The sequence below is a fragment of the Chiroxiphia lanceolata genome, chromosome 3 (assembly GCF_009829145.1).
Source record: "Chiroxiphia lanceolata isolate bChiLan1 chromosome 3, bChiLan1.pri, whole genome shotgun sequence".
NCBI classification, from domain to species: domain Eukaryota; kingdom Metazoa; phylum Chordata; class Aves; order Passeriformes; family Pipridae; genus Chiroxiphia; species Chiroxiphia lanceolata.
The window spans coordinates 39,212,816-39,238,908 of record NC_045639.1 but is presented as its reverse complement, the minus strand read 5'-3'; the positions used below and the strand labels follow the sequence as shown (position 1 = coordinate 39,238,908).

Below are 26,093 nucleotides of genomic sequence, written 5' to 3'. Positions count from 1 at the left end.
AAATATTTTTCCCTTCCTAATTAAAAAAAAAGGAAAAAACAGAAAAGGAGTGTAGTTTGTTTTGTTTAGTTTAGTATTTTAGTTTTCTTTATAGATACAATTACATTATTTTTGACTTATTTCTAAAGATAGAAATATATCCGCTGTGAACATCTTCCAGATTGACCAAGGAAAACTAGAGAAGCATATGAATCCCTCCCTCCCCTGCCACACACACTTCGATACATGCGTTCTCACTTGTGTACCTGTTGTGGGTATTACTCTGCTCTCCATTGCTGGCAAAATCCTGGTAAGAATACTCTTGAACAGACTAATACCTGCTATAGCAGAAGGAATTCTACCTGAAAGTCAGTGTGATTTCAGAGCCAACAGGAGTACCACAGACATGGTATTTGTTCTCAGACAACTGCAAGAGAAGTGTAGGGAACAGAACAAAGGTCTCTATGTAACCTTTGTCGACCTCACCAAGGCTTTCGATACTGTGAGCAGAAAAGGTATATGGCAGATTTTGGAACGTTTAGGTTGTCCCCCTAAATTCCTTAAAATGATCATCTCACTCCATGAGGATCAGCACGGCCAGGTCAGATATGGCAATGCACTTTCTGAGCCCTTTCTAATAGAAGAAAGGTGTGAAACAAGGCTGTGTGAAACAAGGCTCCAACCCTATTCACAGTCTTTTTCAGCATGATGCTCCAAAGGGCCACGGCAGACCTTGAGGATCGGGACGGTATCTACATTCAATACCATAATGATGGAAGCCTTTTCAACCTAAGGCGACTGAAGACCCACACCAAGACCTTAAACCATCTTGCCTGGGAGCTGCTTTATGCTGATGACGCCGCCCTTGTCACCCACACAGAAGAACCTCTGCAGTGTTTAACATCCCGCTTTGCAGACCGTGCTGAGCACTTTGGGCTGGAAGTTAGCTTAAAGAAGACAGAAGTTCTCTATCAACCTGCACCTCAGGAAGTCTTCCATCATCCCCATATCACCATTGGTGAATCAGAGCTCAAATCAGTCCAACAGTTTAATTACCTAGGTAGTCTCATCTCCTCGGATGGAAAGATTGATGGGGAGATAGACAACAGGTTAGCAAAGGCATATAGTGCTTTTGGAAAACTCCATAAAAGAGTATGGCATAATAAACACTTGAAGAAAAGCACCAAGATCAGTGTTTACAAAGCCATGGTGTTGTCTACTCTTTTATATGGATCCGAATCATGGGTCATCTACCGCTACCACCTGCGACTCCTAGAACACTTCCATCAGTGCTGCCTCCGTACAATCCTAAACATCCACTGGTCAGATTATGTGACTAATACATCTGTTCTAGAACAAGCAGCAATCACAAGTATTGAGGCCATGTTGCTGAGAACACAGCTGTGTTGGGCAGGACGCGTCTCAAGGATGAAGGACCACCGCCTCCCTAAGATCTTGCTTTATGGTGAACTTACCACTGGCTGCCGCAAGAGAGGAGCCCCGAAGAAAAGATACAAGGACTCCCTGAAACAACATCTCAGCCTTGACCATATTGATCAACATAACTGGTCTACTCTGGCATCTAATCGGGAGGTCTGGAGACACACCATCTATAACACTGCTGTTTCCTTTGAGAACACATGCAGGATCACTCTTGAGGAGAAAAGACAAGGCAGAAAGAATCGTGTCTTGCAGAATATACCTCCTAAGGAGTCTTTCTGCTGTGCCTTTTGCAATTGGATATGTCTATCTCATATTGGCCTCATTAGACACCAGCATGCTTGTAACAAATGTGAATAGAGCCCTTCCTAAATCTTCATTCGCGAAGCCTAGCCATGATAACCTGTTGTGGGAATGGTGTCTGTTCAAGACTTGGAACATCTCAGAGGTTCTTGGGTTCTTGAGGATAGGTACCTAAATGATTTGGAACTGCTTTTTTTGTTCTGATCATTGTAGTTATTTCAAGTCAGTTAGCGAGAAAGAGGAAATAGCAAGGGCAGTCAATCTCTGTGTACAGGAAAGAAAATAGCCTCCATCTATCTCTACACCTGCTGGTACTGACAAATCTGAAGGAGTATGGTTGATGATGCTGTTGTGTGCAGTACTTAAGCATCCTGGGAATTTCCTGTTTTGTACATGGTTCTCAAAATCTAACAAACAGTAGAAGAAGAAAATAGTCTTTCTTTATTATTTTCTTATGCTATTCTCGCTTTTTGGAATGGCCTCAGATTGAAGGCAGAGTCATCAAACTGCAAATGGAAATACATATTGATAGATAAACTGTCAGTATTCACACACTTTAGCCAAGAGGAAGCTTGAAGTAAAAGTTTTCCTTTCTTTACATTTTTCTCTTTGTGTGCATGCATTTTTTGGAGAACAGAATTTTTCATGCAGACTGTGAAATTTAAAATGTATCATCTAATTATTCAGAGCTATTGTAAATTCAGCTATGCTCCTGCAATCACTGCTGAAGGGTTCTTGTGGAAATTGCCATCTGATTTCTGAGCTCTTCATTGATCTTAAATACAGTGTTCTTCTTGAAGACCTAGGGACTGAGTTGTGATTATGTTACTTTTCTGCAGAGCAGTGCAGAGCAGAGTTTAAAATACGCCGTTAAGTTGGGAAACCTGTAGTATCCTCAGAGATTTGAGTCTGGGAGTTTATCCTGTAGACTGTAGTGTTAACCCTTATTAATAAAATAACATCATTTAATTCTGAAAAGAGGTTAAGTGCTGGTTTAGGGGATTATCAGTCTATTAGTAGGAAGACAAACCTAGCTTTTTGTTTGAGCCTAGGCACCAGTGCAGAAAAAAATAATATTTGTTTTAGACACCCTACCTGTAGTGGGAAAGACTCATATCAGTATTGGAATAGACAGCAAGATTCCTAAACCCGACATATTTCTACTCTGCATATGCTGTTACTGCAATACCCAAAAGATGCGCTATGCGTATGGTCCCCACCGATGATGGTAATGTGCTACTTTTGCCACATACTCTGATATGCCAGCCAGCAAAGATCTGTGTAGTACATATGGAGACATCATCAGTGTGTCATGTCCACATCCTGGACATTGCATTCTGGAATTTGTTTCATTTGGATAGCTTTATTGTGGTGAATGTACAAGACCAAGCAGTCTGTAACCAGGAAGTTACAGACAAAGAGCAGATTGCTTTGAAACAATGTTGAGATTGTTAAAGTATAGCACTGAAAAGTTAGGCTATGCCAGGATAAATAACTGCCATCACTAAACTTCTGGGATTTTTTTGATACATGTTGTATAATTGAATCCTTTGATATTTGTTGACAGGCTATTTATCTACATGGTTAAAGGCTCCCTTTTATTGCTTTCCGTGAATGGTCCCCAGGGATGAACACCATAGTTTATGGAACTGTAAATGTCAGGATGCCTGCTGTCAATTGTAAATTTAAGGAAGCCGCAAGGAATCTAGGGAAGTGAAGGGAAGAAGGGAATTGCAGAGGTATACGTCTGCTGTTGTGGTCATGTGTTGTATTGGGTCATTTAAACCATACTTTTTAAAGTTATAATTCCCTGGTGACTCAGCTTGAGACATCTGGATTATAATCAGAGCTGCAACTGGAGTCAAATGGATGGATAAAATTAACAGATGTTCTGAAGAGATATGTCAGCAATGTATTTTTGTTCAGTGTCCTGTCTATAAAGACAGAACACTAATTCAATTGATACCACTGTGTGTGAAAATAAGTTCACTGACATGTACAAAGCACACTGTTACAAGTGCTCTGTTGATTGCAGATCTAAATGACAGAGGAGTTATCCTCTTCCTCTTTTGTCTACCCTGAATGACAAGTTTTCCTCAAAAAGTAATATTCCTGCTTTGGTCTAATGGTTGAATTCCTCATTTTCACTAACTGGATCGATGTAGTGATCTCAGAGGAAACCTAACAAAATTAAGGCCCACAGGGCAAAAAGGGACTGGAACTGTACTGCAGTCTAATCTCCCATCCTGTTCTGCCATTTAGTATTTTATATAACTGTAGTAAGGGCAAAACAAGAAGTGAAAACTTGGTTTGTTCATTAATGTTCTCTATTACATATGCTGAGTAACACTGGTGCAGTGTAAACATGACTTTTGTGAAATGTCTTATTTGTATGCCATTAGCTCTTATGGGAGCCTTCTAAATGAGCTGATGTGCTGTTTCTTGTACTGCTGTACAGCTAGAATATGTGCACGTAGGAAGATAGAAGAACTCTTCAAATGTCATTGGGAATCTACCACCTTCTGACCTCCATTGACATTTTTGTCTTTTTTATCATTAATTATTTTACCCAGAAGTTGTTGATTTTGGTCACAACACACGAAAACAGAGGCCATATACTACTCTAAAAACAGTTACTGCCCAGTAGTTTAAAATAGAGTTCTGATAGAAGTGTCTAAATGTTACTGCATTTGAAAAATTATTACCTAATAAGGATAAACAGTATACTTCGAAAGAGGTGCTTATTCACAGAACACTTGTTTCCATAATCTTATGTAATGTTATATTGTTTGGCATTGACAGTGTATCAAAGGAACTGACTGTGAGTGTGGGACAAAGGATTTTGTAAGGATGCAATAAAATATGCTTTAAGAATTTCCGAGACAATAATGTTACTGAACTAGCTGGAACAAACACACAAACACACACACACACACAAGGAATTCTGAGAAGAGGAAACACCTGTGGCACTGTAAAGACCTGCAACATTGGCAGAAGATAGGGAGTAGCGGAGCAAAGGAAAGTCATCCATTGAATGCTTCAGTGGGAAGCGACTCTTTCAGGGAAAGATCATTTTAGATTTGCCTGGATCCTGAAAACTTTGTACAAGAATATATTTTGTGAACTCTCTTAAGTACCTTACAAAGCAGTTTGCTTACTTAATTTCATTGATCTGATGGCAGTTTTAGGAAGCCAGTGGCCTACAAGAAATACTCAAGTGGTGAGTTACACTTGAAATACAGGTAATGTCATATCCCAATATTCAAACTTTGTGGAAAACCCCATTATGTATAGAAGGAAGAACACAAGTATAAGAACCCTGCAACATTTAACAGTAATATCTTCAGAGTGTGTGCTATGGTCTAAGACCCCAAGCAGCTGAATGTTCCGTACTGTTCTTGTATGTTTTTTTGAAGCAAATATGCCGTTACTGGTCCAGCTTTATTTCTGATGTCTCTTGAAGAGTACCCAGGTCTAACTTTGTTTACTTACAGAGTCAATGGGAAAAATTTATGTGTGAAAAAACAAGACTGTTTGATACTATTGTTGTATACTGTAATGAGATTTTTTAATTAACCCCAAACAAAAGCCTCTGTCTTTCCTGATTTTAGCATCTCTCTTATGGCAATGGTAGCTTACACGTTGATGCAGCCTTCCAGCAGACACTCTGGAGTGTAGCACCGATCAGTTCAGGAAGTGAAGTTGCCCAAGGTAAGATTGACTCAACTTTAATTATTGAAAGACTCATGGTAAATTAAATACTTTAAAAATCAAATTATTATACCAAGTTAGGGAGTGGGTTTCTCTTATGTAAACATTCAAAATAATAAATAAATATACTAATGTTCTGAAAATAGAGGGAAGGTTATACTGAAAGTTACAAGTGATAATTTTCTACATATTTCTACTGAATACTGAACAGCTCATTCAAATCTCATTTTGATAAAGGTATGATAACATTAATAAAATTTTTTTTAAATGGCTTTTGGTCCTGGTTTAAAATATTATTTAACATTATTCTGATGTACGCAGTCATAGTTACACGTTTCTGAGACTGTGTAAAAAATGGGCGAGAGGCTTGGAAGCAGGATGTGAAATCCTAAGAGTAAAGATGGGGAATGGTTTTGTGGGTAGCATATGGTTGGAAAGAAAAACAAAATGAGAGGAAAGAGAGAATGCAGCTTTCAAGAATTATTTATTTTATTAAGGAATTAGGAAGGAGTTTTTTTAATGAATTTTTTGACATTGAAAGGACAAGGAATTTAAGCCATGCTGATTCCACAGAGAAGGAGAAAACAGTTGTCTTTTTCTTAGAGGTCTGTCACAGTGTAAAGCCTAATGATTTCTAGTTTTCTACAGGCATTGTTTTGAGTGGGTGTTGTAATAGAACCTTAAGAAGGCTAAAACTGCAGGTCCTTTCTTTGCTTATATCTTGGGATTTTAGGATACCATTTTATAGAAGGCAATACACTGAAATTTCACATCAGTTATTTTTATCTGGCATATTTTAAAATTCAGTTGTGGAACGTTCTTGCAACTTTTGTCATTCAGATTTTAGGGACAACACTGCCAAAATCTCCTTTCTATATACTCATTTTGTTTTTGCATATGAGAATCACTTTGCACATTCAGATTCTCTGACATGCTTTCTAGTACAAACCATTACTAAAGAATGCTAGCATATTTCTTGACAGTGTCCAAAACTTTATGGAGAAAACCTTTCTGTTGAGGAGAAGAGAAAACCTTTTCCTGTTGCTCCTTCCTGTAAATTCCATTCTCCTCATCCTCCCACTGCTGCCAGCACTGATGTGTCATTCTTTTTAATAACCCCAGTATGGTTTATGAGCTGAGACCCAGATCTGTGCTGTGCCACATCTTTGCCTGGTGAACCTCACTAGTGAGACCTGCCTGCCTCTTAGAGAAACAAAAATCCACAATGATATAGTGTCATGTTGTGTGCTTATATCCCCAGGAAATAATGTGAAAATGATATAATATGATTTTTGTAACTGTGCATTTCTCTGTGTATTTGCTTATTCTTTGTTGCTATGCCTTTCTGTTTTCACTTTCCTCAAGTATAGTCATTATCTTTGTTAAGTTTTCTAGAGAAGATCAGCTGGCTAGTGTCAGAAAGGATTAGAGCAAAGGCCTTATTCTAGCAAAGCTGGCAAATGTTCCTGTAATCAAAGTAGTCCTGTTGTGAAGGGAGAGTAAATATGACAGTGTGTAAGGCCTTACTCTCTATGCTTCATAAAAACAGTAGCTGAACTGCAGAAAATTACCTCAAAATGAAGGAGGAAGAAAAAACCCCCTGTTTTTGTTAATATCTGTCAAATACTTCGTCATATTCATAAATAAAATATTGATATATAGGAATAACTATGCAATAATACCCTCTCTTAATCAAAACTTCCCATTAAAAATAGGTTAATAAGTTAAATGAAATTACTTGGAAGTGAAAATAATGGATAATTAGTTTGTAAAATGAACTGGGATAGTTGAAGTAGTTAAAGAATATAATTTGTTTTTGCATGCATATCTGTAAAACTGGCTTATGCAGGAGTCAATTTATTGTTGAAATCAAAACATAGCTTTAGAGTCAGATCAAGTAATTCTGCTAATTCTGTACTGTGAATTTAATGGAGGCCTTTTTAAAAACGAAACAAAACCGAAAAAGCTACTCAGGGCAGAACATCTCCAAAATTATATTGACACAGGTCCATGTACAAATTAATATATGTAACTACTGTCCTCCTCTGTGTCAAAATCAAGAATGCATTACTTGGCATTGTTTCAAAATTTTATTCAAGTAATATTTTTTTAAAAATCCTTTTGTTATAATAGTAAACCCAAGGAATTATGTTACCATATCCCACTCAAATGCAGAATTTTATATTAACCAGTTTTAGTGAGAAGGGAATGTGAGTTTAGGAAACAAGTGTTTACATTTATCTTGTCAGACTGAAAAAATACTGTTGTGCTTAAAATATACTAAGTCTTAGTATTAGATAATAATACAATATTTGTACGATAACACAAAATTATCATTCTTTTTAATGTCATATCCTGATGCAAAAAGACCAGTGAAAAAGCTTCTATTTTATTAACATCTTTACTGGTTAGAATTATGGCCTTATTTTCAACTTCTGGTTGCCACGTCCTGGAACTTCAGATATTGTGATGCTATGTGTATGCTCTGTGCCTTAATTTGTGAACACACATATACACTGTAAAGCCAGGTGTTTGGCTCTGAACTTGCATGTGCAGTGGAGGTATTGGCAGTATAGGAGTTTCCTTTTGGAGTCCAAATAAATCATGACTGTTGGTTGTGAATATCTGTCAAGCAGAGCTTAGAGATTGTCCCAAAAGTTTTTCTCACAGAAAACTCCAAATACTCAAAAAAAACGGTTTTAAAAGTAATGAACTAACTAAATCAATCTTTGTTATGTTAGTATATAAACTGGAATCCTTAAATCAAAAGCAAAGTGAGTAGGTAACATGGAAGTTTCCCACTTTATGTTGTAATTTGAGGGAGGAGTACTTGCTTCCTTGTTTCCATTGGCTCAGTCTTTTTCTGAGTTGTGGAAACTCTGTAGGGTCCCATCTCTGGCTCCTCTTTATCCTGATCCACCCTTTGCTACTTGCTGAGTTGGAGCTTTTCTCACTTGAAAATGTTCAGCTGGCTCCTCAGGGTATATCTTCTGATTCTCTTTTTCAAGTAACATAAAATGCCAACAGAAAAAAATGAAATAAATAAATTGTATTTATTACAGTTCAAACTATAGTTTCTTGTGGTGCTACGTTCACACAAATGCCCTCGATTTTCTCCCTTTATTCAAGGATACCTGATAGGAGGTGATGTTCTGAGGTTATTGCATGGTCACATGGATGAATGTTTGACAGTCCCTTCGGGTGAACATGGAGAAGAACAAAGAAGGTAGGTTTCCAGCTTATAACAGAATAAAAATAACAAATGTTGCTGAATCAATATTAGGTGTCACTGATATCCAGATGTTTGGAGGATGTTGTGATGAGATATATTACTCATAAGAATGAATATTGTTGAGACAAACTTTAGACATGAGCCTTTTGAATTTTCAGTATTGTTCATGTCTTGTTTCACTCACCAGATGTATTAGCAATAGTGATTTTTGATCATCTATTGTCATCTTTACTGGTTTAAAAGCCCTGTGAATGAAATGTGTTGGTTTTTTACTGCTGGATTTTTTCTATAGTCACAAAAAATTCCTCGGGACAGGGCATGTAAGATTACTTCCCAGTCCTTCAAGACTGCTATTCTGAGTATTGATCTTAGGTCTAGCTGTCATGGCAGTCTAGAACTTAATTTGTGGTTATTTTCTTGACTTGAGAAATCCTAGAAAGGGAGTAGAGGAATGAGGACAACTCAGTATGAGTCTCTCTCTGTTAACTAAAAAATCCAAGTAGTGAGAAGACTGACACCGTAAGTGGCATGTCTCAGTGGAGCGATTGCATGGATGAATCAGTATCCTTTTTATGTGCTCTAATACAATATACCCTAAGCTTCTTTTTGGTAGGGCAGTGTCATATAATTTATTCCTACCTTCAGCCTAAACGTTGCTGAATTATATTTTGGATTAGTTTGTTTGATGCAGCATGTTGGATAACTTCATTTCCATGACAAGGAAAGTGCTATTCATTCATTTTAAAATTAATTTTCTTGATTTGCAAATAGAGTTGTATTTTTTATTCTATTTTATTCTTATTTGTAATGATAAGGACAAGACTCTGGAAGGTCTCATAAAATATTTTGCGTCAAATATTTTCTGCAAAAATTTTCTGTAATTTTTAAAATATTAATAAGAAATAATTTAGTATTTTCTTATACAACTGCTAACTAACCCTTCCTGGATATTTCCCATTTTTAGACAAGGGAATAGTTTTTGAATGCAGAAGAGAGTTCAAAATGCTGATACTTAAAATGTGATCATTTCATGTTTTAATTTTAGTTACCATGTGATATACATTACAGCTTGGAGTTTATCACTGTTATTATTATTTTCATCCTGAAAGTGATGAAAAGTTAAGGTGATAAATAGGATCCTATAGTGTTTGCTACTTATTCAGTCTAAATCCTGCAAAATTCCTTTAAAATATTTCAGTTGCAGTGTAACTGCAGATTTATAGGACGATCAAGCACTTCAGTAATGAACTTCAGTGCTTAAGAGCACACTAAAAATCTGTCTCTTTTCAACAAGACTAACATTATACCTAAACCACAGCAATGGAGAGAGAAGCTGCAAATTAAGAAAAAATTGATCTGATCTGCTTGTGCATTCGCATGATGCATCTTTCTGTCCTATAACATGGGAAGAATATGGTTGATTTCTTAAGCTGCAGGACAGGCTGTGAACAGATCAGATAATTGTATTTCTTTCTGCTGTGTCAGTAGTGTTCTGTAATTCTTTCTGCCTTCCCCATATCTGTCTAATACCCTAAAAGAAGCAGAGCTAGTAGGGAACAAATAGTATGTATGTCTTTGTCTTTATATTTCCTGATAGCAATACTGAGAAACATTGCTTCTCAGTGCTTCATAAAAACAGATTTGATATTCTAAAATTTACTTGTTGTTCAGGATCTTTCTTTAATAAACAAGCAAAATAAAACTAAGTTTGTTGTTTTTCATGTTTTACTTTTCTCAAGTTTTTCTATTGCTTTTCTGAAATTTTTTTTTTAATAAAAAACTTAGAATATAATCTATGATTACTTTTAATTGTATGGAGTTAGGTATAATTGCTCTGTGCCCCATACTTTCTCCTAAATTATTAGTAAATTTAGTTATTGCTTAAAAACTCTATTCTTTTATCTCTATTTAGGACTGTTGCCTATTCAGAATAATTTGTGGCTCCTTTCAGTTTTCAGTATGCACGCATACCTTATTTTGATGGGTAGGATTCAACAACTGGTACAATTATATTAAAAATACATGTAACTTTGGCAGGTGGGAAATTGTAAGATAAATTATTTTGTCTTTCATTTCAATTTAAGTTCTGTAACTTTTGCACATAAGACATGGTTAGGTATGATATATTTAGAGTACAGTAATTCTGTATTATTGTATCATTGCCTTTTGAAATAGTCTGGTGATAGATTATTTTGATTGGTTTGTTTTGTTCTAGTGTATGCCTGAAGAGCAGCTCTGCTCTGTAGAATGGAGGCATAAAGAAGTACTGAGAAGTTCACACCTGTTGTGACTCACTAATTCCTCTATCTCATTTTTATTTTTCTTCAGAGGCTTTCTCTTTATGCCTTTTCAAATAAATAAAAGATCAGACAGTACTAAAATAACAGTTTTATTCTATCATGTCACCTGGTATCTATTCTAGGAAATAAATAAATAGTTTAGATGTGAAGGATCCTCCTAGGCAGTTTCCAAAACTAACTGCTGTTTAACTCTATTCTTCGAACATTGATACAGTTGCATAAATTTGAGAATAAAAGTGTTTCAAAGGATACCAGAAGTTCAAAATAAAACACACATTCTCAAGGTGTTTATGTATATGTGAGAGTTTATACCCTCAGAACAGTGGAGATTTATGAAGCAGTGACAGTGCAGATACTGTGTTTGTGATTACAGTAAGTAACAAAGCCTCCTCTGAGGCAAGGTTATCCAAATCTGCGCTGGAAGAGGCCTAATACAGTGGTAGAATTAGTCATATAAAAAGCTTATAAAATTATTTTCTACATCTCACAATTTTTTTCTGAGTGTATACTGTGTTTCCTTGCTTGATTGTTGAGCCTGTGTGTTCTTCCATGTGGTCCTTTGATTGTGCTACTGCTATCACTAGAGGGTAGGATGGAATCATTGTATTTGTGGAAGAGGGACTTTGGTGTCAAGTCAGAAACTTAACGTTTCCTTAGGAAGCAGTTTCAAGTAGATCCTCCCTGAAGTTGCTAGACATAGTTTGCTATTAAAAAACATTCCAAATGAAAGCAGTGCAAATAGAGAAGTTTGTGGCAATATGTTGGTTACTTGATATTACACTAGAGGAAAAAAGTGGTATTATTTTTAAAATGCCGCAGGCAGGGTGGACATGACCCTGATAGTTTCAGTCACTGACCCACATAAAGAGCAATAATGAAACAGACGAAAGGTTAAGTATGTGCAATTTCACTGAATTAAATATAATTTTCTGCATATTCTAGTTAGTTATGTTGTAGGTTTAAGCCTTGTGCATAGAATCCTTAAACTGTGTTCTTATTCTTTAAAATGCCTTAGTTATCTCTAGCAAGCTAGACCTAAATTTACAGTGTTGTTTTTGTAGCTCTTCAATTCAAATTTCAGAAGTATTTCCATGTAGATTAAAAAAAATATATATATAGGTAGATAAGTGAAGGCATACTGTAATCAACTTGGTGTTCTTGTGGTGGCTACTTTGGTTTCTATCTTTAAAGGCAGGGCAAACTTCTGCAGCAGCACAGTAGCTGGGAGTCCATATTTATCTTTACTCTTTTTCCTCCACTCTCTGTCCATGTGGTTGGTGGTCTGGCTTCTGTCATATGAGCTGATATAAACAGTCTGTCAGTAGGAATGAGGCAGACCCACAAGGGTTTTCTTTATTTATTAAAAGTTTTTTTCTTTAAATAAAGAATTGTGTAGTCTCCTTTCCCACTCTCTTCCCTCCAGTTTCATACAGGAGAAATTTGTTAATAATTTTTAATACGTCTTTTTTGGGTGGAGGATTCTGTGAGTTTATCCAGCAGAAGATTTAGATCACTTTTTGTATTACAGATACTTTGGAATAATCTTTGCTTTCCTTTGAAATCTTTTCTTGTTGAAATTGTGACACTTTTTTTTAACCCTGTTATTTGGCAATTATAGTATTGAGTCTTCACATTTGAATTTATAATATCAAAGGAATGAATAAATTTATTCTAATTGTGATGGAAGTTGATAGTTAGAGCAGGTGTACATTGAAGTTGTTCTGTGAAATTGTTTTCCATTGTTTCATTCTTTTGATTAAAAAAATTAATTAAAAGTGTTCATAATAAATTCATCACAATTCAATCAGTCAACAGCTCCCCTTTCTTTAATATGTCAATTAAGTAGAATTATTTTACAATATTACCACTACTGTATTATGTGTGTCATTTTTATTTTCCTGTAGAAATGTCAACTGGTTATTAATTCAGACATGACTGTAGAGTTTTTTATTGCTTTCTGGTTTTGGAGGATTTTTTTGGTTTCTGTGTGTTGTTGTTTTTTCTTTGTTAGTTCATTTTTTTTCTTAGAAGTCCCTCTGAAAAAGATGATAGCAGATAGTAGTAGAAGTATGTAAAAAAAATGAGGTTTTTTTCTAATTGGTTTGTGATGCTTATTTTTATTATACCACCATCTTTCATATTCTTTTAGAACTGAAATACTACACAGGAGTTGGGCTTTGATATTCAGTTCCCAGTCTAGAAGGGAACCGTGAATTTTCCCATTGCAGCTACTTTGCATTTTGATTTGCAATATGAATTTCAAAGTGATGACTGCAGTGCAATTTGGACCCTTCAGAAATATATTGTTACAGAAAGCAATTACCTGTGAGAGAGAGCAAAGTGCTCCTGGCTTTTCAAAGTATCATTTGGGTTGGAATAGGCCTTCATGAGGGAATGTATAAGTGAAGCCTAATTTCAGAAACAGTTTTGTCATTCTTGCCTTTGAGACTTTCTTTGGGTGAAACGTATTACGTTAAGGCTTTTGGAAATGGCATTGAACATTTTGTGTTAGTCTCAGAGATGGACAGGGTTTTAAAATGATGAAGGTCAAAATCATTATGACTTAGCCAATCTCCGCTTCTGTTCACTTTCCATGCTATTCTCTTCCAACAGTCTTTGTTATGGCATTATGAACTAATGAGGTCTGTCATACCCCAGAAAGGCTGGGATCTGGCATGCGTGGAGGATTATTTATGACTGAAATGTGAACTCAGAAAGTTTTCACCCAGCATAAATCAGTAACCTTTCCCCCACACCCTGAGCCTTGAATAGTGATGGTCTTAAATGACTGATTTTTCAAACTAAAACCAGAACAACTTTGCCTGTCATTGAGGGGAGTGGAACAATTTCTTTCACTTGAACTTTGACATCTTATTTGGATTTATTAATTTTTGTATAATTCAGGTACACCATTGTTCTTGTGGCACCCTGATTCATTTCAAGCTACTGAGATTTACTCCATTATTTTCTCGCTATGGAATTTAGGATTTACAAGTTCTTCAACCAAGACTACTTCAGCAGTATCAAAACGCTGTCATTTAATGTAATTTATTTTAACCTCATTTAATGCCCATTTTTAGTCAATGAATTTCACTGAAGTGATTGCCCTCTCTCTGCTGAACAATACTTTAATAAGAATATGAATTCAATAATGGTTCTCCAGGAGGTTTGATACATGGTAGTCTATTTTAAACCTATATAATTAATTTATTGTTGTAGTTGGAGATGATAGATTCAAATATCAAGCTTTCTTTTTGATGTTTACTCTCACTTTGCCTGTGCATCTCCTCTCAGAGAGCTGGAGGAGAGCGCCAGGAGCAAGCCGAGGAGAGCAGGATTGGTTCCCGGGTGGCTGGTCCTGCCGGGACCATGGCGCTGTCCCTGGTGCTGCACCCACGGCCTGGGCGCTGTGAGGCAAATGACAGAATCACAGTTTTCTGCATTGGCAGGGCATTGAGTCCAGCCCTTATCCCCGCACAGGAACATCCCCAAGAGTCACACTATGGGCCCAAGAGCATCATCCAAATGCTTCTTGAGCTCTGGCAGGCTTGGTGCTGTGACCACTTCCCTGGGGAGCCTGTTCCAGTACCCAGCCACCTCTGGGTGAAGAACCTCTTTCTAATATCCAACTTAAACCTGCTTTGATGCAATTTCAGGCCATTCCCTTGGGTATTTTCACTGGTCACCACAGAGAAGAGATCAGTGTTGGCCCCTCTTCTTCCCGTCATGAGGAAGTTGTAGACTCCGATGAGGTCTCCCCTCAGTTTCCTCTTGTCCAGACTGAACAGACCAAGTGACGTCAGCCACTCCTCATATGGCTTCTCCTCAGGGCCCATCCCAATGCTAGTTTGTATTAAGGAGAATTAAATAGAAGAATGACGTAGTCAGGAAAAGGATGATTAACTTACCGTCATAGGTCAGACCAAAAAATGACTTCATTACACCAACGTAACTATAAGTTTTATAATAAAGATTAACTGAAAAGTCTCAAAGGTTCTGAATTACGTATAGATATTTTATTTTGAAATAAAAGTGGTTAATACCCTTAATCCATACATGTAGAATATGTGGATGAAGTGTTTTGGAAAGAATAGAAGAAACCCATCAAGAATTAGTCTTAGTGTATGGCTCTGAAGTTATCTCAAGCTTTGAGGAAGATGAACACTCATTTTAGCTTCTTGTTAATCCTCATTTTTTCTGCTGTTATTTGCACTTTCCTTGTGCATTTACATGACTTATAATTTCATCATTAGGTTTTGTAATGTGGGGGTTTTCTCTACTGTTTGGCAAATGTACATCTTCTTTGCACATTGTAACTCAATTTTTTTTCCCCACCCTATGAATGTAAATAGGTTGTAACTTCTTGAGAGTCAGAGAATTTTTGTCGCTAATTTCGTGTCATAAAAAGCAGTTTCATTTGACCTAGTAGTGCCAGTATCTGATATGGCTTACCAATGTCAACTTCAGGGAGGATTCAAATGTAATGAATCATCCTTCCTTTCCAACACTGAGCTGCCATCAGAAGTATATAAAAAGAAATGAGGTGCGTCCTATCGAATGGTATATATAACAAGTACTAAGGAAGTTGGTTTAAGCAATCTCAGAGCAGTTTACTACATTTATTTGAATGAAAGGAGCTAAAAATGAACTTTCAATTCCTTAGCAGAAGGACTTTTGAGATGGTCTAGGTTATGAATTTATTCATCTGCTCTGGGGCAATGGTTAGTATATGTTCTGTTATGGTAAAGGCCAAGTGACTTGCCCTTCACTAAAGAAATCTTTTATTCAAACCCATCTTTTCTTTACCATGTTTTCTGTAGCAAAGACAGTATCTAGCTAAAAATACAAGAACTTAACACCCTATTCTGATGCTCTGTGCTAACTTGTTTTTTGTAGCATGTATCTTCTTTCCTGTCCTTACAAAGTCTTGTTGCTCCATCCTTGATTCCAGTCTACAGGTTTCTCCTTTTGCTTCCCAGTAGGGATCTTTGATCCCTAGCCCTGCAGTCACCAGCTTTTTCTCAGTCCCCCTCCGGATTGCTGTCACCTATTCTTTTGCTGAAGCTTTGCTGCTACCTTTTTGGCTTTTGTCCCCAAGGCGTATTACTGTCTTTCAGCCTTTACTCCCTCTGTTGTTGCTGTACCTGTCTGTTCGTATGGAAGTAAGAGACAATCCTAGAATCCTTTTTATTTCCTCTGGTAAACAAATCACATGTTTTTCTTTAGGGTTTCTTCTCTTCTATTTCATTTCCATTTTCTCATCTTACTTCATGATTCCAAGACTGATAGCTCCCCCTTAAAGGAACAGAGAAAGGAAATAATGGATGGATAGTCACATAAAAGAAAACTACTTCACCCATGAGAAGCCATTCTTTTAAGTTCACAATGGGAACTTTTTTAGGTGTTTTATGTGTTTAGGTTTTTTAGGTGTTTAATGTTACACTTACCCATTGCTGTGTGTAATCCAAAACTAGCTCTGAAAGAATTATCAGACTGAGAAACTGGTGAAAGTTTCTGTGTTTCCACTATGAGAAAGAACTTCATCCCTGCAAAGTAAAAAATTACCAACTTAAAAATGAAACATTTTTGTGAATTTAAACCTTTGCTTCAACCTGATTTTTCATACAATTAATGACTTGAATACTGCTGAATAAAATTGTTAAATTTTTTATTATGCAATATGCAAGTACAAGAATTCCCAATGCATTTTTGTGAGTGAGGTTCATGCTGAAATATGCCAGGATGTAATCAGAACGTTTCAGCTTTGAAAAAAAGCCCAACAACAATACCCCCACGCAAGCTGCCCAAACAAACAGCCCACATCCTCTCAGTCCTAACCCAAAATACCTGACCAGGGTGACATCTAATCTGTTATTTTTGAGATGTTACAACATAAAGCCAGTCTCAGTCTGTTAGTCGCAGAAGAAAAATTTGAACAAGTACCTGAAGAGCAGAGAGAGTGTCTGAACAGAGAAGCAGCTTAATGCAAGGTTGTTTAGCAATTGCATTTTACTATACTAATGAAGGTAAATTTCAATAAAAAATAAGATGGCCTTTGAATTTCATTCAAATTGCCAATACCTGTCAGCTGCTCCTAGCACCACAACCATTTCAGAAAATGACTAAGATAATGGTTGGAGAAAAAAGTGGATATAAGGTCAAGGGGAGAATTTTTTTACATATTTATACATGAACCCATAGCCTCTTCTTGCTACATGGAGCATCCGCCAGACTTTCCATTTATAGCTGGGTCATGAATGTTCAGTATGAGTGGTTCTGTAATTGTAGTGAGATGTATTTTTTTTGGGTTTTGACTAATTTTTTCTCCTGTATAATTTGTTTTCATTCTTTTGCAGTGTCTGGAAGTGTTTATTTCCATAATACTTTTTACCATATTCCAAGATGATTTTAGCTCATCTGTAGTTGCATGTATGCTTAATAGTACTAAGAAGCATATTCTAACTCACTATTTCTTTTGGTTTTGAACTGTCTCTTTCAATGCTGGGTTTTCCTCTGTGCTAAGCATTCAGTCCCTCTATATTATATCTACAGGAGGATTTTGGAAGCTAAAGCCTAGTAAGTACTATGTACTTGATTCCAAATTTGTAGTCCTCAAAAAATTGCTTCTAACAAAGATTGGGGAATGCCTGCCATTTCATTATTAATATTCCTGAAAGTTATGCCTCTGGCTGTTTTTGGCAGTGCCTGATCTTGGCTGAAGATTGCAACATTTACTCAATCCATAAGCTCTTCCAGGATCCATAAAACTAGGCCATTCTTTGACAGTGTTCCCTGATGTGCTTGATCTGATAAGCATAATGACAGCACTCCTTTGCATAAGTGACTCCTTTATTTATTTTCCCAAAGGAAAGGCCATAGGATGGAAATACAGACGCAGACAGGAAGCAATCCAAAGAATGGCTCTCTACATCTAGAATGGCAATGCTAACTTTCCTTAGTGTTTACTTTTAAGACAAATCAGGTTACATACTGAGGGCTTTTCTTGACCATAAGTCTCAGCTCTTTCGTGCATCCAATATATATCACTTATCTGTGTGCAGAATAATGGAGGAAAAACCCTTCACCTTTTTTAGGCTTAGCTGACTGTTTTCTAGAGACACTTAGATTTTTGGGTATATGCAGGAACTAGAGAGGTCAATTGTAAATAGGAAGCTATTAACATCTGAGATGTGTGAAAACTGTATCAGTGGGGTTGTAAGACTTTAGGTGTTATGGTAATAAAATAAAGTGCTAATTGAGTAAATTTTCATGATTCAATGTAATAAGTTGCAATTACTTTAATAGTATAAGTTCTGAGAAAACACTACCTTTCTTAGGAGATGTATGCAATGATCACAAATCTTTATAATTACTTATATTTATGTTAGAATCTAGAAATATTCTAATTATCAGGCTATTGATATTATTTCCCCCTCCCCGGATTTTCTATCTTTAAAACACTAAGAAAAATGTCTAAGCAAACACTGTATAAACTTTGCTGTTATGAATGTCACAATAATGGATGCTAAGGACAATAAAAACAAAATTTGAGTAACTAAATCTGAAGGTTTAATTGATGGGTGGGTTTTGAATCTAATAACCTTTGAATCTGACAAATGCAATAATTGTTTGACAGTCTTAAAATGAGAGATGTGATTAAATGAACAAACGTGTATGATGAATTCTGCTGAGCATTTAGTCTGTGGCTTTGCTTGGTTTTCAGAACTGTCCATTATGAAGGTGGCGCTGTGTCCATTCACGCTCGTTCCCTTTGGCGACTAGAGACTCTAAGAGTTGCGTAAGTAAAATCCATCTCAGAAAAGAAATACCTTTGGCAAGACACTTTTTGTACTGTAAGAGTGATCCTATAAAATCAGAATGATAATGATAAATCCAGACTAGTAAAACTAAAATAAGCTTTAAAAATTACTCTATACCACTTTCACTAAAATTAAATAACTTCCTGTAGAGTATGTGTGTGTTTTGATTATTTTTTGATGTTGTTATAGCTGTCACTGAATTCACCATTTACTTTTTTAACACATACATACATAAACAGGACTGATTTTTTAAAAAAAAATTCATGTGTGACACCCTTTCCCCCAACTTGCTTAAGCCATTTGGAAGTAAAAAATTTACAAAAAAAAAATGATATCATGCATTGTTGGAAGTGTTGGAGTGATAGTAAGGAATTGTGCCTTGTTTGTTAAGGTAATTGCAGTGTAAAATTGCACTTAAATAGTGTTACAATATGTACTTGTGATACAGTTTCTGGAGACTAATAAATGATTGATTTTTAGAGATTGAATCAGGACATCTTATGAAAAGGTTACACTCTAATGATGCTGTTTTCTGTGTGTGCATTTTATTAATAAGATGACGTTAAATGTCAGTGATAGGGCAGTGAGATTTTTCCTTTGGACTAAAATAGACTTTGAGACAGTGACAACAATGAAACTTTGGAAGGATTTCTGGCTTTTTATTTTCCTCATGATGTGTAATTCCCTGATAAGCAGTAGTACTGGACCAATCTGGAGATTCAGGAACCATCTGTTACAACCATGATATATCTCACTTCAATAGGCATTTTATACAAACTTTTAAAAGGTAAACATTTGAACATGTATGACAGAAAGAAATTGTAAGATCTGTCAAAACAACTCCAATGAAGGCAGTGGTAATCTTTCTTTTCAAGATTTTCTTACCAGGAAAAAAACCCCAAACAAATAAAATCCCAAGAATAATGCTCTCTCCTGCAAGTCAAGTCCCTCACCAACCTATTTCCTATATAATATTATAATAGCTCTATACATTCATTGTTGAATTGCAGTCCACTACCATTCATGCAAATGCATATTTGTAGCTTAATATATGCATGCCTGAAGTTCTCAATAAGTTGTAGTCCTTCCCAGAATGACTGTAGATATAATATTGTGCTAAAATTGTATGATTCTAAAGGAACCATTTTTCCTCCACTCTGTTCTTAAGTAGAGAAGTCCCATAAAAATGGCCTGGGTAGTGTACCTGTGCAGATTCCATGCCATAGAATGCCAAATACTATTACTCAGCATTGCTTTCTTTCTCAAAAGGCGACGGGGATCATATTCTCACATTGCAGAAAAATGTTTTTAGTAGTCAGAAATGGCTTCACAAGATTCTTTCTGCTCAAGGGACTTTACACGTAAATGCACATGGTTGCTATTTTTCTATCCTGCAGGGATGAATTAGGGACATGGCTCAATTGCACTACTTTTTTCTTTCTTTCTTTTTTTTTTCTTATGGTCCATAGCTCTTGGGTCCAAGAGAAAATTGAATCAAACAAGAGAAAAGGCAACTCCCCAGCATGACCTGTAATATGAAAGGTGCAGAACTCATGTATTTTACCAGACTCAGCAACACAATAGCTGAGATTCATGATCTGACATTTTACTGACTTGAGAACAGAAGTTAACGCTAGAACACTGGATTTAGATGTCCTTTTGTGGAGTATACCAACTTTGCTGTGCAGAAGACAGAAAAAGGGAAATGTGTTTCTAAGACATAAAACTTCTGTATTTCCTTGTTCCTCAGAGCTCCCTCAACTTAAACAGAAGAGGCTCTAATCTAAAAAAGAAGACAGTTGAGGGTGAAAACCTTTTCATTCTTCTGACCTCTTTAGAATCAGTAACTAAAAAGGTGTAGAAGTTTAATCACTGAAATGTAATAAATCTTGTTACAAAATAGAAGCATTTTAAAAACTCACGGATTTGAAAATGTCTGCCAAATTGGTTTTCCATACTTTGCGTACAGTATGACCAACTCTTAAGAAAACACATTTAAACAACCAGGTATTGTTATTGAATAGGTAAGTGCTCTAATCTGCTACATCTATATGTCATAGAAAACAAAAATGACTTAAACATGCTAGAGTGCTAATTAAGGGATTTGCAGATTTGTACATGAATATATACAAAACATATGCATAAAAACTTATTTTTTTAAAACCACAGTAAGCATAGAGAATTTCTAGTATTTGCAAAAGCACATCAGAACTGTGACATTATGTCATAATTCCATTATAATGAGTATTTTGCAAATACAAAATAAGTGTATGATTTCCTCTCTAAAGAGTAGCATGCCACATACATCTGAAATACAAACTTTTGAAGATATAAGACTGAAGAAAGTTTTGTGAAGACCCAGGAAAACATCCTAGCTGTGACCGTTTTCCGATCTAAGGAATATTTGAAAAGCCTTCTGAAAAGCCTTTGTGAAATACATACTCCTTAGTAACCCCTACACAAGTTTGTTTTCAGGAATTAATCAGGAAGTACAGAAGGGCTGAATTTTCAGTTTAAGGCAAGAAGTCAGAAACCTGTGATCTGTATTTAGAGTAATTGTTGGAGAGCTTAGACAAGCTTTGCCTTTCTTCCTTTATTTCCTCCTATATGAAGAATCTGGGCCATTCTTAATAAGTTTTCTTATTTATTTTAGGAAGTTTCTTTATTTATTTGTTTATCTATTTTATTTTTGCACAGTATTTTAAGTGTGCTTAAAGTGTGCTGACTGCTAGAAGATGAGGACTCTGGGAGAGTGAACAAACCCAGCTGCTGGTAGATGAAGTATTGGAGAGAGAACTGGCAGATCTAAGCTCTTTGTGTACAGCATAAACCGCCTTTTCTGTAGGCGGTCTGTACTGTTTCTCATGAGGAATTCAGTCTGAACGAAAGCAGACTGTGCAAAGGAAGATATTAGGATGTTAAGATTATTTATTAGAATAGTTTTATAGCCACAAAATAGCCATTTTCTTGCTGATACTCCAACATTTAGAATTTTATCTTTTCACCAAGTAGTTGAAAATATAATGTACTGTAAAATATTTTTGCCAGTAGTTAAAATATTCCTCTTTTTTTTTTTGTAACTAAATGTTTTCTATGAACTCTCTTAGGTGGAGTGGCAGCCACATTAGATGGGGACAGCCGTTCAGACTGAGGCATATAACGACGGGAAAATATTTAAGTCTTCTGGATGACAAGAGTCTTCTTCTTACAGACAAAGAGAAGGCAGATGTAAAATCTACAGCATTCTGTTTTCGGTCTTCCAAGGTATGGAATCAGTGCAGCATTAGTATAACTAGTACTAATTTCAATCTCTTTGGAAAACAACATTTAGATATTTTCTGTTTGTTGTGATTGCATTGATTACTGGAGCCTTCTGCTTTTCACTGTTGAAAAAAATCCAAAACTGAGTATAATCAATATCTACAATGCTTCTTTTATGAATACTTTCTTTGTGTATTGCTACCTGTCTGTCTGTTTGTGGTGTGTTGGTTTATTTTGTTTGTTTGGTTGATTTTTTTTTGTTTTCTTTTTTTTTTTGTTTATTTGTTTGTTTTGTTTTGGGTTAGGGGTTTTTTTTTGTGTATTTTTTGTTAGTTGGGGATTTTTTGTCCTGCTCGCCCGCTTTTGAACAGTTTACTCAATTCTAATTTGTTTTTCTGATTAACTTCTCTGGTTCTTCACTGCTTAGATCTCTTGGCTGTCATAGGAAAAATTTGTAGTATTGTGGGTTACTGAATTTAAATTGGAAATTCAGGATTTCTTTCAGCAGATACTTTATTGTGGTCTAATCTGAAGTTACCGTAGTTTGAGTTTTCATTTTGACACCTTCAATAAGCATTTAAAGTTTAAAACAGTACTTTTTTCTAGTATAGTAATATACTTTTGTAGTATAATAATAATAAGATAAATTCTTTAATGTCCTTTGATTTCTCATACTTTTCACCTGTTGCATGGTGTCTCTAAGAATTTGCCAGCAATAATTCTGTTGTTGTAAAAAATTATCTTCTAAAATATATAGTAATAGTAAACAGAATTACTCAATAGCTCTTCTGTAGCATTTACTATACATCTTTTAATTAGTTGCCTGCTTGGGTAAATAAGAAAAGAATAGACACCCAAAAGCAGGTATATAGCCTTTTGCATTCTGATAACAAAGACTGTATTTCAGATGATTGTTATGACATGCAGACAGTGTATCTTTTTTAAAACCAATTAGAAAAGTCATAAAAATGCTTAAATGTTTTAAGGCAATGCATCGGGGATTTCCTGTTGCAGCTATTATAGATCTCAACACTTTAAAGCAAGAGGGATAGAATAATCCATTCACTGATTTTCAAGATGGGTTTTCAGCAGGGGTTATTCCAAAAAGAGTGGAACAATATACTGTTATTGTAACTCTGCTGTTACATGTTTTATTTAGCCAAAAAAATACTTGAAGGCAAGAATTGTTACCAATACGGAATATCTTTTGTTGATATGAATGAGGTGGTTTGTCTCTTTTTTTCTGAGGAGCATATGCACATGTGTTTTGGAGATTAGATAATGTTGTATTTGAAGTTTCTTCTTTTTATTTTTTTTCAGCCTGAATTTGCTTATTTGGAATTATTTTGAGAATTTATATTTTGAAATGGTTTTGTTCTACTATGCTCAAAATAAAAGGTTAGCATATTTTGGTTAGTTGTTTTTAGTGACCAAACTTATTCTATGATGAGCACAGCAGAGATAAAAGCCTTTGGGGCAGGTAGAAACATGTTATGGTAATCAATTCTTGAAGTAACATGAGAGAATTCTCAGAGAGGTCTATAAACTAATCAGCACATGAAAAATACAGTCTTACTGATGCTTAAATATGGACTTTCAAAGAAATTGAAAGTTTGGAAGATCATATTTGAAGTAAATGTTGTGGATGTCCACATTCATTTTAACTAAAGACTTATTTGACAGGAATTACAGAGATACCACAGGGGAGGAGTATATGGTTTGCACTTCATTGCTGAGTATGAATCCAGTCTGGATGCAATCCTGTGCCATGTGCTCTAGGATGACCCTGCTTGAGCAAGGAGGTTGGACCAGATGACCCACTGTGGTCCCTTCCAACCTGATTGATTCTGGAATTCAGTGTCCTGCTTTGGACTTCTTATAGGAGTGTCATGTTTCACTTTATTAGGATACAGGCATTAAAAATTTTCAGGTGCCTTCCTTCTCTGGAAAAGAGTGTTAAAATAAAGATTTCAAAATTATAGCAGTCCTAGGAAGGTTTCTGTAGAGAAGGTGAGCAGACTTAGAGTCTCTTTGCCTCTGAGCATGTATGAAAATGAAAAATGCATGTTGAAAGAAAAATCATTCAACCTTTCCCTTGTGCTGTTAGCACACAAAAAATTATTCGTGGATAAGAGGGAGTCCCTAACCTTCTTTACTGACTACAGAGCATTAATACCTGGAAGTATTTCAAGGAGCTGGATATTTCTTATAGGTATTTCAGCCCTTTTTATTTTGCCACAGTCATAGTTCTTCCTTCCACTACCTGAAAAGTAGAAGAAAAATGAGAAGAATTATGAAGATCCCACTTGTTGTGCAAGTGTAAGTTAGCTCTAAATAGGCAAAAACAAATGAAGGAGAAGAAAGTGTTAAAGACTAGGTTCCTTCAAGCATGTGAGAAGATAATAACTTCAATTCCTAAATGAAAAGTGGCTTTCATGTTTGCAGAGAAAATATTGAAAATGTATCCCCTGTAAATCTGAAGATTCAGATGCAAATGTAAAGGCTTATCATTTATTATTGTTTTACCCTTATTATTTGGCAAGGGCTCATCATCTTAGACATATTAGCTTCCCAGTACTGCATTTAAAAAGTAACCCAGAAGAGAACTAGAAAGCTGAAGCTTTTCAATCATCTGAAATTCAAAAAATACTTTTTTCTTTTTTTTTGCTCTTGTGGTCTCACTTCACTCAACACAGGATGTCCACAGGTATCTACAATTTATCTCCCAAACATATCTCTTTTATAGACTTGAGTTTTGAGGATTTTTTTTTCTCTTTTCCATTTGCTCAATATTGATTCATTTTAATAGAAAGCATTTGGTTTAATATCACTCTCCCACTGAAATAAGGTAATTTTACCAATTTAGAAATGTTTATATATTTTGTACATAGTCCGCTTTTTCTGTCTGTAGTATTTTCCAGTGGACAGAAATATATCAATTTAAATAAAATTTAATGGCTTGTATTTTTGTCTTCAACTTTTTCTTACAAAAAATTTCATAGAATATATATTATTATCAGCTTAAAAAGCAGTCACGAATTAGCTTCTTGCAACCAGTGAGATCTTTTAGAATATCAGTCCTGACTAAAAGTATGCCACAAAAGTTATAGGTTGGGTCGGATGACAAGAGGTAAAGTTGAAAGGACAGGCCTTAATCATGGGAATCCATTTTGGACTGTTATAAGAAATTAAACAGAAACATTAGAGTGAAATAACACATTTAAGGTGAGGCTTCATTGAATAATTTTTTCAACAGTAAGATGAAACCATTTTAAATGATTTTGTTCATTTAGCCCACAACAAAAGTGTGAAGATTGTTCACAAACTATACGAACTATTTATAAAGAGCACATCCTTCTGGAGAAAATCTGGTATATTGTTCATTAAATCTGTTCATTTCCAATTCACTCTTGTTGCTTTGCATTACTGAGGTGCTTTACAGACTGTTGCAAAACCCACTTGTTTGTTCCAGTGTAATAAATGAAGATTTTTGATCCTTGTTTAGAGAAAAGTATATGGTCTGAGAATTGGTCTAGAATAGGTGTAGACTGCAATAAAACTTAAGGTTTTCTGTGTAAAAATGCAGTAGGAAGAATTAACAGATGGTTAAGTAATGACAGGTTACATATGTGGTAAGTGTGTAGGAGGCTGGAAACTAGCATAATTTAATATCTCTACCAATGTGCAATTATTAATTGGTGACGTGGTTATTGCTGATGTTTTTCGGATCCTAATTTTCACTGGTAAACAGTATTTTACAGTGGATAATGAGGTTGATTTATTATATGTACTTTCTCTACTGTACTACCTACTGTTTATTGACATAAAACCAGCATTCCATTCAAATCTTCCCCTTTATAAAAAATTTGTGGTTCCTGTTCACTCCCCCAAAAATCTCAATGTCCCCACATGAATGCTCTAATGCCTGCTGCCCCAGATCATCCTCTAGTCTTCCATTTCTATCCTGTATTTAGTCCGGTTTTTACACTATGCTTTCCTGGCTACTATATTTTTTTGCAGGAAACAGATTATGGGATTGAATTCAGT

General features: G+C 35.6%; 1 protein-coding gene across 8 annotated transcripts in view; it reads left to right on the top strand.

The window, feature by feature from the left end:
• RYR2 (ryanodine receptor 2) overlaps positions 1-26,093 on the top strand; it is a 392,367-nt gene that overhangs the window by 170,031 nt on the left and 196,243 nt on the right. For all 8 annotated transcript variants that reach the window (XR_004355863.1, XM_032681773.1, XM_032681774.1 and 5 more), the window contains 4 exons: positions 5,334-5,433; positions 8,563-8,659; positions 18,689-18,763; positions 21,893-22,049. Coding sequence is in view for 7 of the 8 variants with exons in the window: in XM_032681773.1 (XP_032537664.1) it covers positions 5,334-5,433; positions 8,563-8,659; positions 18,689-18,763; positions 21,893-22,049 (429 nt within the window). In the remaining variant the exon portion in view is untranslated. The remainder of the gene's footprint in view (positions 1-5,333; positions 5,434-8,562; positions 8,660-18,688; positions 18,764-21,892; positions 22,050-26,093) is intronic.